This window comes from Ambystoma mexicanum, chromosome 6q (assembly GCF_040938575.1).
Source record: "Ambystoma mexicanum isolate Mex_15411 chromosome 6q, UKY_AmexF1_1, whole genome shotgun sequence".
In the NCBI taxonomy this organism is placed as follows: domain Eukaryota; kingdom Metazoa; phylum Chordata; class Amphibia; order Caudata; family Ambystomatidae; genus Ambystoma; species Ambystoma mexicanum.
In genome coordinates this window covers 977,023,528-977,037,644 of record NC_090937.1, presented here as the reverse complement: position 1 = coordinate 977,037,644, position 14,117 = coordinate 977,023,528, and the positions used below count along the sequence as shown (strand labels likewise).

At 44.9% G+C, this 14,117-nt stretch overlaps 1 protein-coding gene across 2 annotated transcripts in view; it reads right to left on the bottom strand.

Moving 5' to 3' along the window:
- Nucleotides 1-8,425: 8,425 nt before the first annotated feature.
- TRAPPC11 (trafficking protein particle complex subunit 11) overlaps nt 8,426-14,117 on the bottom strand; it is a 1,974,021-nt gene continuing 1,968,329 nt past the window's right edge. For both annotated transcript variants that reach the window (XM_069631477.1, XM_069631476.1), the window contains exon 30: nt 8,426-8,614. In XM_069631477.1, coding sequence (XP_069487578.1) covers nt 8,570-8,614 — 45 coding nt within the window. In that variant the 3' untranslated portion in view covers nt 8,426-8,569. The remainder of the gene's footprint in view (nt 8,615-14,117) is intronic.

Genomic DNA, 14,117 nt, shown 5'->3' with positions numbered 1-14,117 from the left:
CTAAAAAAACATGCAGTGATTGGTTAAGGCAAGGGTGGTGAGCATCCTCCCAGGCCTGAGTTGCAGTAGTGAGGTCATGAAAGAGCAACACAGAAAGATATCAGATCCCAGCGCTAAAGGACAAAACACTGCACACCGATTGGTCAAAACACATCAGCATAACGGAGTACCCAAGGCTGTGTTAAAAAAAGAGATAACATTTTATGTTCCTAGGCAGTACATCAAAACATATAATGAGGGTCACAAGTTGGTAAGAACTGTACAAATGAGCAGTGAAGGATATGCTTCTCGAGAAAGAATGAGCCAGGTGCAATACAGCCCTCTGTAGGATAAGTAGCACTAACAGAGCCCCACTTGTTAAGAAAGAAGTTATGCAAACTGACATTACACAGAGTAGAATTAATTAGTAAGCAGTGATTTGTATGGAACTCATGAACAAACTTCACAGCATATGCATAACAGCAGCAAGAGAAATGTATAAAAAATTGCAAGGTACATAGGCACAAGCTATGTATAAAGTAGCACTGCCCTCTTAAACAGAAAGTCCTGGAGAAAAAAAAGCTTGCATTTGAGTTAATGTGCATACCCATAATGCCTTGCTGTTGTGGCTCAGAACTGGAGGTGAACTTCCAGCGATGGCTACTAGGTGGCATTGTGGAATGTGTGACTGGGCTCAAATGGACTGTCCTATATATATATATATATATATATATATATATATATATATATATATATATCTCCATGTCATTGAAAGAGAATGAAGTTTTGCAAACAGCCAAGCCCCAGCACATAAGGTCAGAGGCATGACAAACAAAATCATGAGAAAGGAAGGAGAAGAAAGTAATGTTTCCAACAACGAGTTGCAAAGTTATACTTGCGATGAACAGTTCACAATGGTGAGAGCGGTAAGATGGTGCCAACCGATTAGGTCAATGGGGAAGGATGTAAAGTTACAATTTCAATTTCACACTGTCACATCTCATATAGGGATTGGTTGAAATTTACCTAGTCACTCAACCCACGCATACTCCTTCTGGATCAACCAATTAAATGTCAAATTCAACTGATACAAGTTTAAAAGAGTGTTATCCAATCAGCGCCATAGGGAAGTAGATTATCTCAATGGTAATTAACCAACATATCCATCTGGTCACGGGTTTAGAATAAACCGCCTTGACGCGCATCATCCCTCAGCTGATCACGGAGCGTGAAGTCCTGCATCCCTTCTCCACCATCATCTGGATCGCCTGGAGGTCCTGTAGGGCAACCAGGAACCCCTCCACGAGGTAGGTGCACGTGTTCCAGGAGTGACTGCACCCATTAGGGATTACGGAGCAAGAATCACGCAACAAGAAAACGTTTTATTTGTGAGTCAGAATTATTCTGACTTCAGTGCATTATTTAAGCGCCTGTTGGCATTCCTTTCCGTGTCCTGAATCTTCCTTTGTTGCTGCTATCACTCATTTTGAACTTCATGCTGTCTGCTTTTGTTGAGTTCCCTACGGAACTTCTAAAATGGCCACAGCCATTTGTTGGTGTTAGTGTGGCTGGGCCTTGCTTTACCCTGCACTCCCATTGTTTACCAGAGTACCTATTGCAACCAACTTTAGCCGCCCTCCTCACCAAAGGCACACTCCCAAGGCCCCTGTCTGCTCCCTGTTCGCTTACAGCACGCTACTTGGGGTCCTCTCTGCACCCTACCACCTTAACTTCAATGATGCTGCCTCACTCTTCTAAGAAATTCGGACTGCCTTGACATTGTCACCACCTGAACTATGGGTTATTTCCCTCCTTCTGGACTCACTCCAACCCCCCTTTTTGAGTTTCACTGTCCCTTCTGCTTGTTTCTCCCATGTCTACATCCTGATTTTTATTGCGTTTCTAGACCCTTCGCTAACATCTGAAGCCAATCGGAAAGTCAAATCCTGCTGTTTTTGCTTTTTGATTTGAAAGTCGAAATCTGCTGTTTTTGCTTTTTGGTTTGAAAGTTGAATCCTTCTGTTTTTGCTTTTTTGGTTTAAAAGTAAAATCTTGCCATACTCTGTTAACTTTCTCTTCACTTTGCTTGCAACTGTTGCTTCTCTGTAACTTGCCGGCCCAGTGACTTCACTGCTTTCTTTGCTCCACTCCTACCTGTCTTCTTCCCCCCTACTTCTCCCTCCTTTTCTCACTACCACACCCATGGCGCTTTCGGTTTCTCCTATCTTTTCAAACTGCTTCTCCATTGACTATCCTTCGCTTCTCACTAAGTCTGGTAGGAAGGAGTTCAAAAAGGATATCCTGGCCTCCAATCCAAGTTTCCCCCATCGCTGATAATTATTTTAGCGCTTCCTCAAGACAGACCCTCACCGACAGCCTCTTTGTCGTTCCTTCGCCAGATCTATGGACTCTTCATATGATTTCTGTGCTCTGTCCTGTCTCCTCCTCTCCCATTAATGGTGGCACCTGCTGAGAAGTTCTCATGGCTTCCTTCAACTCCTCTAAAGTCATAATTAATGTCTACTTTAATAGCACCGTCATGGTCGCAGGCCATCAGGCTAACCTCCTCCTTTTTGACAAGTGCTTCCCTCCCCTCATCAATTTCCTTTAATCTCCTGCTGTCCTCCCCTCTCCCCCTCAGCTACCTTGCCCTCTCTTTCCTCCTCCTCTGTCCCACCTCCTTCTCCTCCGCAAGGCATACCTCTGATTTGTACCCCTCCCCAGAAGGTCTTTATGGCTGCCAACCTTCTTCATCTTGCCACTCTCAACTGTCACTCTGCTGTCATACACTACTCTGACATCTGCCACCTCCTTGAAGAACTTGACCTCGATGTCCTCGGTCTTACAGAGACATGGTTCACGGCTAGCTCTGTCACAAGCTTTGACACTCTACTCCTGGATGGCTACTCTCTCTCTCTCCTAGTCATTACTCTCTTACTGTGGCCATCTACCGGCCTCCTGGTCGAATCACCTAATTTCTCTGAGTGGGCGGACCTCTCCTCCACCCTCCTGGCCTCAACCACTCAACTCCTCCTCCTTGGTGACCTCAATATCTATCTAGACTCGCCTTGTTCATCCTCTGTACTCTTCTGTGACCTCTGCGACTCCCTCTCCCTTTTTATCCTCCCCTCTGGCCCGACTCACTCTGCAGGGCACATACTTGATGTCTTGATCTCCTTTGACCTTCCCTCCTCTATTCCTCTGACCACTCCTCTCTCCTGGAACAATCACTCCCTCCTCTCATCTCATCTCTCCCTCTCTTACTCCCAGGCTAAGCCTACCCCAACACTGCCACCTACCTTCTCAGATATCCAGCCCATGTAGTGTGTGTCATTGCAGGCTTTCGCCACCACCTTCTCTCCCCACTGCCTCTTTGGCTGACTCACATCTTGACACAGCCCTGCCTCTGCTCTATTCTTCTATTTCTGATACTCTTGATGTTCTTGCCCCTCTCATATATCCGCTTTAAGCCCAAAGCCAAGTGCAAGGGTGGCCGAGAGGAAATGGAGGGCTTCTTGTTCATCCTCTGACAAACTAGCCTGTCTCCTGCTCCAAAGGCAATACTGACTTCTCTGTCCACACCACGAAGAGAGCCCACAACCAAGCCTGTGTCTCTGTGGCATCTAATAACTCAGCCGAACTCTTTAAAATCTGCAAGGAGCTGGCCATCCCTGCTGCAGTCTCTACTCCTCCTGTTGCCTCACAGGCTCTTTGCAATGCCTTTGCTTCTCACTTCATCTCAAAAACCCAGGACATCCTGTCCACCCTCTCCTCCTCGCCCTTCTCCTTCTGTGAACGCTCACCCTCCTTCAACCACCCCCCCACCCTCTTTCTCATCCTTTCCTCTTTTCTCCCCATGACAAGGTCACTAGACAAGTATGATCTATGAAGGCCCCGTCATCCTTGTCCCTCTAAAACCATCAAGGACCACATTGATACCCTCCCTCCGTCCCTTGCCGATTTCTGCAACCACTCCTTTGCCTCAGGAGCCTTCCCCTCTTCCTCTGATGCACTCTCTTGTGCATCCTCTTCTCAAGAAACCCACAACTGATCCTTCTTGCCCGGCTCACTATCGCACAATCTCCATTATTACTTTCTGGGCAAACTCCTGGAAAAGCTGGCCATCTCTCAGCTCTTAACCTTCATTCTGATTCTGTCGGCTGTCTCCACAACCATCAGTCTGGCTTTAGAGCTGGCAGAAGCATGGACAAACTGCTCTCCTGAACATCTGTGAAGATCTGCTCTCCAACCTTCACTCTAACATTCCCTCTGTCTTCATCCTACTCGATCTCTTTTCTGCCTTCGACACAGTCAACCATACCATCCTGCTCAACCGTCTCTGTGACAACCTGGGTATCACCGGTCAGGCTCTGGCCTGGCTGACCTCTTTTCTCTCTGATCGACCCTCCAAGGTCCAACTTGGGTCCTTCCTTTCATCTATCTCCCTTTCTACCTGTGGTGTTCCGCATGGGTCTAACCTCTCGCTCTGGCTGTTCAACCAACACCTGGCAACTCCTGCCCACTGCATTGCCATTTTCTGCTCCAATTTCCAGATTTCCTGATGACACTCAACTCATTTTCAGGTTGCCCTCGTCCACCTCCTCTCCTTCTCTCATCTGTGATTGCCTAACTGCCATTCAGGGTTAGTGTGCTGCCAACGATCTCTGCCTGAATGCCAGAAAGACAGAGATCCTCCTCATCAGCACACCTTCACCCTCCTTTGCCCTTCACTCTCTGGCCGGCTTCCCGTGGCCCTCTTCATACCCCCACCTTCTAAGAACCTCGGGTCATCTTTGATTCCACACTTTCCTTCTCTGCCTACATCGCCGATGTCTCTAAAAAGTCAAACCTCCTGCTGCACCTCCTAGGATGTACTGCGTCTGCCCTTCCTCTTCTTCCCCAGAAGCTCACTGTCTCCTGAGCCCTGGTTCTCTCTAGGCTGGACTATTGCAACAGCCTCTTTCTAAATCTACCTGCCTCTACTCTCCGCCCTTTACAACTCATCCAGAACAGATTTGTGAGATTTGTTCTTGACCTCAAGCCCTGCGGTCGTATCTCTCCAGCCCAGAAATCTCTCCACTGGCCCCCAGTGGACGCAAGGATTACATTCAAAACCCTCTGCATTGTCCACAAGGCTTTCTAGTACCTGGGTCCAAAATACCTTCAGCTATCCCTCAGTAAATACCTACCTTTTCAAGCTCTTTGCTCCTCTACCTCCAACTCCCCCAAGGTCAGTCTTTTTTCTAAGAAATGAGCTGGGTGTAGATCTATGTCTACGGCTGGGGCCTCACTCTGGAACAGCCTCCCTGCCACTCTGAAACTTGAGGAGAACCATCTCCGGTTCTGGAAGCACCTCAATACCTTCCTCTTTGCTTTTGCCTTCACCCCTCCACTCCCCTGCTGATCTTTGCGCTTTCTGCACCTGGCCTAACCTCTGTCTTCCGGGCCCAGGTACCTGCTCACCCTGCCACCTCCTCACACTGCCTCCAGGTAATCCCTTGCACTGGGGTCTGTATCTGTAACCATACAGTCACCCCCCGCTTTTTTCCCTGCACTTATCAGACATACCCTGTCTGCTGCCTTAAACCCAACACTTGCCACTTGCTGTCTGCACTACCATTGTTGTCTTTTATTATTTATTTATTTTATTATTTATCTGCTTTCCGTTGCTCCACACTTTCTAATTCCACCCACTTCCATGCACTTTTCCCCTTTCCCTCTCCCATGCACTTGCGTGTTTTCAATGTCACTGGGCCTAGTGAGATTGTTGTTTTTGTTCCCCTTGTTCCCCTCCCGTGAAACACTTGTGTATGAGCGCAATACAAATAAAATATATCATAGCCTAATGAAGTTTGGAAACGTATGGACGCACCTTTAGTGCAAATGACAATGTCCAATCAGAGGTCTTGAAAACGTGAGCAACCTGTAACATTTGTTGTCTTTTATTTTCTGTAAATTGCTATAAAACCAGCCATTTTATTTTTTTACTGTTGAATGCCTTTTAAATAATTCCCAGCCTAGGCTGTGTTAGAATACATTTTTGTTTTTCTCATATCTCGTGAATTCTTTTTCGGCTCTTTTGGATTGATTTGTATTACCTGTAGTGTGACTTGCCTTGCAATACTAGGTGCAGGACGGGCAATGAAGCCTCGAGGAGATTGTGGCGAAGATTGTTACAGGTCAGGTGTTAGTAGTGAGAGAGAGTGATATCAGATGGTGAGTGCGGCTGTGAGTGAGTGTTTTGTGGCTTGTATGAGGGGTGGGTGGAGAGAGAAGGGAACTGGCTAGAGGATTGGTGAGAGGAAGAAAGGCCAGGAGAAAATATGGAAGAGGAGAAGGTACAAGAGGAGAAGGGAGAGTAGAGGGGAGTGTGTGAACATTAAAACGGACAGATGAGGGGAGCAGGTGGAGATTGAAAAGGTGGAGTAGAGAATGGGAGGGAAGTAGAGAGCAGAGTAGGAACGAGAACAACAGGGAAAGAGTGGCAGAGAACGAGTGGAGAGAGAAAGAAAGGAGCTGGGTACCTTCTAAGGTACAACATCAATCCATAATCTGACCTGGGGATTGTTAGGTTAGGGAACCCCTAGAGCTGGAGATAGACAGAGAAACCTACATCCTTTTGGCACACACCTGAGCTAGGTGTAGACAGTAGAGGTTACCAATCCGTAGTTGTCACTCTGGGGGTTAGGGCACCTGGGGGCTCGGAAGGTAGGATCCCATAGGAAAACTACTAGTATGCCCCAATCTGGGTCAATCCATTACAAGCCCGACTATGGTATCTTGTTCTCAATAAAAACCCTTGTACGGTCATCCCTAATGAGGCAGTAAACTGCAAAATCAGTGTTGAAATAGAAATTATTCAAATGTATTTAATTGAAGAAAAACCAGTGTACTTTCAATAGGGGAGGGGTTCACACAGCTTTCAAATAAAGCTGCACATAACATTTGACAATTCATTTTAATTTCTGAAGTTTACTTCAAGAACACTTTTGACAATGTTATTTTGAAGCAGCAGGTTGTGCAAATACACTATAATATGTACTTATATTTCATCAACGCTTCACATTTTTTAATGGAAAACAGTGCATTATTTGAAATGATAAATAGCGTATGTAAAACGGCTGTAGTTGTTCACATAAAGATTATTTGGTTAACGATTTCTTGAGAAAGACACTAATTTGGATTGAAGCGCCATTCACTTTCCAAGTGGACAGCAAGGTATTCATACAGAGATAGCAAAGGAGCGGGTATCAAAGGGTGCATTAATTATGGGGTGGGTAGGAGAAAATTCTCTCAGACTGTGGCCAAGCCAAATCAGCCCACCTACAGTAAAACCACAGATGCTGTAAGAAGCAAAGACCTACAATATCTACCATAACACTTTCAAGTGCAAATATGTTTCCAATATTGGTTTGTATTGACAGTTTGAAGACTAGCATTTTCCAGATTGAATCGCACAAGAAACATATTGTTGGAGATCATGAACAATATTCGCAAAATAATGAAGCGCCTTTTTCCAGAGTAAAGTCTCTGACTATTTCACTACAGGTGACTACATTCAATCAGATGTTTTTCCGGACCCAAGGTAGGAGCTTTCAGGCAGAGCCCTGCCAGATCCATATGTGCACTGTGCCGCTGCCCATGACCCGAAACGTATTTCTATTTTCATATATACTATTAGGGCAGTTCATACCTGTGTAAATTGCTTAGGTATGGAATCTGTCGTACAGTAGCATCACCCAGGCCCTGCCATTTTAAGTGCCCAGGTGTTGTTCTACAAGGCCTACAGGACGTTAAGGCTCCCTCACATCAAACGTAATGTGACAGTTTCTTGATCCAAAATGGTCAGGACTTGGAAGTCTGAATAACCCCGCCTCTATATGATACACCAGATGCGAGGAGCAAGGGGGCTGGAAATTCCGCAACACAAGCAATTAAGAAAAAAGCACTGAACTAGGAGTACAGAGTATTTTCTAAGCGCTCTATAAACCACCAAAGAGCAGACACAAAATATAAAATAAAGGGATCAGCCTTCAAAGAATGACACGAGGCGCTGTTGAGTAGTTCAGGTCAGATCGGAATACAATGCACTGTACATGTAATTCATTCATACAATAGATATGCTTCTGCATTCACTGTAAAGGATATACAAAAACCTTACTCATCAATAAGGTGCAATTACCTTGATGGGGGGCCAATCTCTCAGCGTCCCAGAGGAAAATAACCAGAACCAAATTAGGCAGGCTCCAAGGCCATGCGACACACTCTGTCACTCTGTCATGATGGGAACACGTCTAGGTTCAGTGCAACAGTTTCTACTATCATCCAACTTTTCCTTTCTTTCATAGCATTGTCATCTGTGAAACATCAAAGTTTCAGCCAAATAGAGTAGTTTCCCAAGAAAGCAAGGACCTCCTCTTGGCCATATTAATAACTAAGCAGCTCATCATATACACCACTCTTTCTTTATTAAGACATGAGAAAATAATATTTTTTAAATTGCCAGTTGATCATTTCCAAAAGTTAGTCTCTTTAAACTGCTATATCTGTAGTGCAATCAACACTAGTATTTCAAAACATTGTTGTTCCATTAGGCAGCTTCAATCGATGTGTCATCTGCTTGCCGGCCTTGTGGCTACAAAGAGAAGGAACAATTAAAAACCATTACTGATTATTTTAGAGTACAATGCATGAATGGTTTCTCAAATATTTAACTCTCATACATATGTGTGAACACATTATTCATGGAATAACTAATGCCTTGAGGATGAATTGACTTGTCTAGATCTATAGCAATGAGTTGTGCTGGGCGCTTTGACCAGGTTAAAACAACAGACAATTACAATTACTCTTGCTTGAAAAACACAGGCACTTTCAAGGTTAGTGCAGACATCAAGACGGGTTGCAGAGGACTCAGCAGACGATCCAGCAAGAAGGATAAACATATCAAGCAAAAAGCCAACATTTCAACTTAATGAGACAGTTAGGAAGACCATAACCTTACCGCAGTCGCCCAATTCAAGGAGGATTAATCGTGGTAGATATGGAGCCTCTCGTTTTACTCATCTGAAGAGGGAGTCACCTCTTCGCCAGAAACGCAGCAAACATTTCCACTGACAAGTAATTGACCTTGGTAAGAAAGGAGGGCGACTACCACCGTCTGCTTACATTTATTCACGCAATCACCTGGGACATTTCGTCCCATGCTCACCACTCTCCCAAGCTCATATATACCGGCTTGTTAACCACAGAAGAGTAGCAGTGTGGTCGGGAAACCACCCTCCGAAGTAAGGCCTATCACAAAGATTCCTGTGCACCCTTCACTGCCAGGTATCTTTTCACCACAGACTCCAGCATAGCAGACTAAGGAAAAAGTATGGATCTCTTCTCTCCTAATGGTCGCCTAGAGCTTGACATACTGGTAAAAGGCTATGAGCATCATCCTCCCCTCATGTTCTCTCAAAGCAAAAAACACAGTCAACGAGGGCGTTCCTGCAGGAGGTATTGCGAACACGGACCAATGAACACATTCTTCAGCTTTTCATCAATTATGTATTCCTTTCCTTTTCCTGCAATGCTTGAAACCCCAAATTCTCTGACAACTCAAAGTGAGGTACCTTACAAAGGAAAGCAAAACAGCAAGACAAATATTTGCAACAATTTTAGACAAGCATTTAAAATGTCAGGCTTATTTGACATGAAGGTTAATTTGAGCAAACACACAAAAATGGTGCCAGTTATAACTCAATGGACATTGCTAGTCTGCAGTATCTCTGGCGACACCTGGGATTCCTGCCAGTGAACTGAGGTTTAAGTCACAGTCCGACAACCTTAAACATCATACAGGTAATCTTCATGAGAAGGACTTCTCCAAGCATAAAATGTCCTCAATGCCTGATGGCACCAAGGCAGAATTACAACAGTGTTAGATGAATAACCTATGCATTCCACTGGGCAGCTTCTGGGTCCTGAGACGAACCGCAGGAATGCGTCCCTTCTACCCAAGGGGGACCCCCCCCTGTGAGGCTAGGGAGATGAACCTGCTCCGCAATACTTTCCCTATGGGTAGAGGCAAGCGGACCTCACTGGGAGAGACTCAACCTTTGGGGACAAGGAACCTCCTAGAGTACACTCTAAAATAACCTCTTCAGACCTTTCCTGTGAAAATCTATACTACGGAGGAGAGGAGAAGCTGCTGAAGACAGAGAGAAAGGGTCAAGGAGATGCACTGGGGAAGCCCCAGTGCTACGTAATTCGTGAAAGGGGAGGAGTCTTGAGACGTGAGGAAAAAACTTGTGAATTACAAAAAGGCTTGAACGCTGGCTCAGGAGGAAAGTCTGGACGTGAAGCACCCTGTAGTTGCACGAGTGAAAAAAGTGGAGACAGACACGCTGCAAATTGTAGCAAGGAGATGCTGCGAAACAAAACCGGACACGTGGCATACTAGCCCGAAGAGAGGGAAAGTAGTGGCATGACCACAGAAGGCTCGTGGTGGACCAAGGGTCCCCGAAAAAATGTCACCAGGCACGGAACAAGCAAGTAGATGAAATACTGAACAGCCATCCCAGAAGACAAGACGGAGGAAATGACATAGAAGCGACAAGAGAGACCAAGATGGGGAGAGAGAGAGAGAGAGAGAGAGAGAAAGAGAGAGAGAGAGAGAACCAACCCCGAACGACTAGAAAACCCAGTGATGCCATCCGAAAGAGCATCAGGTAATAGAGAAAACAGGAGACCAGGGAGGGGAGCAGGGAGTTATTATTGGCTTACTCATACTTGTCCCAGTCAAGCTAAAGAGACTGTAGTACTAAACCCCAGAGAAATTAATGAGAATCATCATCAGAGTAATCATACGCCTCTCAGTCAAGATAAAGAGACTGTACTACTAAGACACAGAAGTAATTGAGAATCGTTATGGGACCAATCATACCCGAAGAGAGTGTACTACTAAAGCACAGAGATGTAATGGGGAATCATTATGGGATCAATCGCACTTCTCCCAGTCAAAAAATATATATTATAACACTGTCACAAAGAGGAGTGAATGAAAATTATTATTAGAAAAACCAAAGTCATATCAGTCAAACCAAAGTGGGTCTAACCAAAGAGGAAAGACAAGTTATAAAAGAGAAGTCTGAGAAGATGGCTGGAATAGGATATAGGTCCAGGGGCAAAGATCAGAGAGAGATCAAACATTGTGAACGATTACAGAATCCAAGGAATTTTAAAGGAGAAAAATATAACCATTGGAAACATTTACCATTGGAAGAGAATAGAATGTCTATTTGTAGAGAAAAGCCAAGAGACGAAACGAAAACCCAATAACGTATTGAATTAACTGTATGAACTGATAGTCACCAGAGACTATTTGAGATCCACTATTGAATACAAGTTGGTGGGAAACCAAGATCCAAGGATACTTCTCCTGTCCTTAGTTATTATGCTAGTTGTAGGGTCAGAAAGTGTTAGCCTGGACAGTTTATTTCAAGACATTCACTGACAACTGACGAGCACCTTAGCTCATTTTGTTAGGGAGGGACGCCTCAAAGCATAGGCAAAGATAGGCAAACTTGAAATGCCTAACCAGAGTCTGCGTCCTTCTTCTGACCCTCCACAGTCCACATGGTCATAAGGTTCAGGTTCATTTCTGCACACATGATATTCTATGACTGCATTTGCTATCCTTACAACCATTCTAACAATATTTGTGATGGGTAGGTGATTGCACGGGGAGAGGCGGGGTTCCCCAAGCTTTGCATTTTAGGAGGATGATGCAAATCCCTACTCCCAACTCAGGTTGTAGTAGAATAATTGTGGAGAGGAGAAGGCAATTTCCCATAATAAGCAAACATACAATGTTTGGGACAGTATGGTATCTTCAAAGTATCATAAGTCCACACCCAGGGGTAAAGTGCCAGCTCACTAATCCACACCTAGAGATATAGTGCCCTGCTCACTCACTGTATCTCCTGCTCTCCTCACTGTACCCCTCTTCAAGATTTCAGGGGCTCTCCTCTTCTGAGGCAGAAGTCATTCCTTTGGTCGCAAGGGACTTTCCCTCTCCCTCACTGGATTCTGGCACTCTTCTGGGGACCCAGAGGCTCACCTCTTCCTCACAGGATCTCACCCCTCTCCTGAGGTTCTTCTCCCGCTCACTAGAGCATGCCCCTCTCACGGGCGCATCTCCCATTCACTGGAGAACACCCCGCTTCAGGGGTTCAGAGGGCTCTTCTCCCCTTCACCAGAGCAGACCCCACTTTTGGGATCTTCTCCCCCTCACTGGAACACACCCCTCTTATGTGGTTCAGGAGCCTCTTCTCTCCCTCAGTGAAGCACACCACTCTTCTGGGCTCAACTGCTCCGTTCTTCTCCCACGTCCTCAGCAAACTCCTCTGTTCGGTTCCCAGGCCAAAAGACAATTTTTCTTACCTTCAGTTATAAAACCCCTCACTGTTCTCCCATTGGCTGGGCAAAGTTTCAAATTCATTGGAATTCTTGAAAAAGCTTGATGCCATCTTGAATTTCCTTAGCTTCCAAGTGCAGGAGCTGTTTGTCTAATGCTCTGCTCCTGACCTGCTTCCTGGAAGTCCCCCTGAGCAAAGATTTGTTTTGTGGGTTTCTGGTGGTTAAAAAGCCGTGCAAACGGACAAGAAAACATCTAGTAAGTTCCCACCAGTGCAAAACTGTTTTCCATTTGGGAAAAGGGAAGGAAGTATTTCTCTTTATAAATGCTGCAGGGGAGGGAGAAACCTAGTCTTCGCAAGCCCTTCTACTGGAGGAGGCTGGGGGTTTGGCATGAGTTAGGTTTTTCCCTTTGAGGATCTGCAACTGTTGATAAAAGGGTCTCTCTGGATGTGATACTGTTTTCCTATAGATCATGTTTCTCTGAATCCCTGGAAGGCACTCCAGAATCCTCTCTGGGGTCTGGACCTCTAAATCTGATTCACCCTGGAAGATGCAGCCCCTAATATGCTGTGTCTTTGGTAAATGGTATTTTGTAACTAGTTGCTCTATCAGGTTGTTTTGGAAAGATTCAGTGCTGGCCCTGTCAGTCCTACTCATGGGCAGACCAGGGACTGGAAGCAATGTTGGCATTGTGACTGTCACATAACCCAACCTTTTCTCTCTGGCTTCTCTTTTCCTACTTTTTGAGGGGTGCCACTGTATCCTGCTAGATATATGGGACTTACTTTTTTTTATTTTATTTATTTATTTGATTTATATTTCAGGCCAAAACCTGTAATTTTATCAAAAAGGTCTATATATATGGGACTTACCTTTCCTTGATTGCTCAGTAGATTGACTAAGTAGACTCAGTAGATTGACTAAATACCTGTTCTACCTGCATGGGAGTTTCTTCATAATAACCTGGGTTTGTTGCGAGTTGGGTTCTTCTCCTCTTCCAAAGCTTCTTCTGGCATGCATGACCAAACCATTGGTTGAATTCAGGAAAGTCTGTTCCCAAGAGCAGGTTTTTCTGGTTAACTCCGGGATTACCTTAACCTCCACTTCCTCATGATCTTTTTACCATCTCTACTAACACCATGGCTGTGTAGTAAGATCCTACACAACCATGAAGGCTGATTGTTTTTGCATTGGTGATTTTCCTGAATTAGGATCTCTCTCTTTCTAATTCTCTTGACTTCCAGAGTCTAACTTGATGATTATATTCAGCATGTTTATTTTTACCGGTCCCTGTAATCTTCTTTGGTTATTGTGGGGAAGACCATACAAATATGCAGAGACTTACTTCTTGGGACACTTCCTTTACTTGTGTGTTTTCCTGGGGTCTGGTATCCTTTTATCAAGTTTACCTTTTTCCACCAAATCTTCTAGACTTCGATCCGCTCCATATGCCCAATCAGTTTCCACACTGGATAACCACATTTCCGCATGTTCTTTAAAATACTGTGGGATCCGCATCATCAGAACAGGAAATGTATTGGAAAGGCCATTAGTTATAAGCCGCTTGTTATCTGTTAATCACTTCCAACTTTGGCCGGTGTTCTGTCCAGCATTTCCCCAGGGGCACGCACGGCTGATCCTCTAAACTTGTAATTATCAAACTACTATTCGATGTCTGCTATGCTAGGTCATCTGATGTTATCTTGGTTACATAGTTCTTCATTTTTATTTAC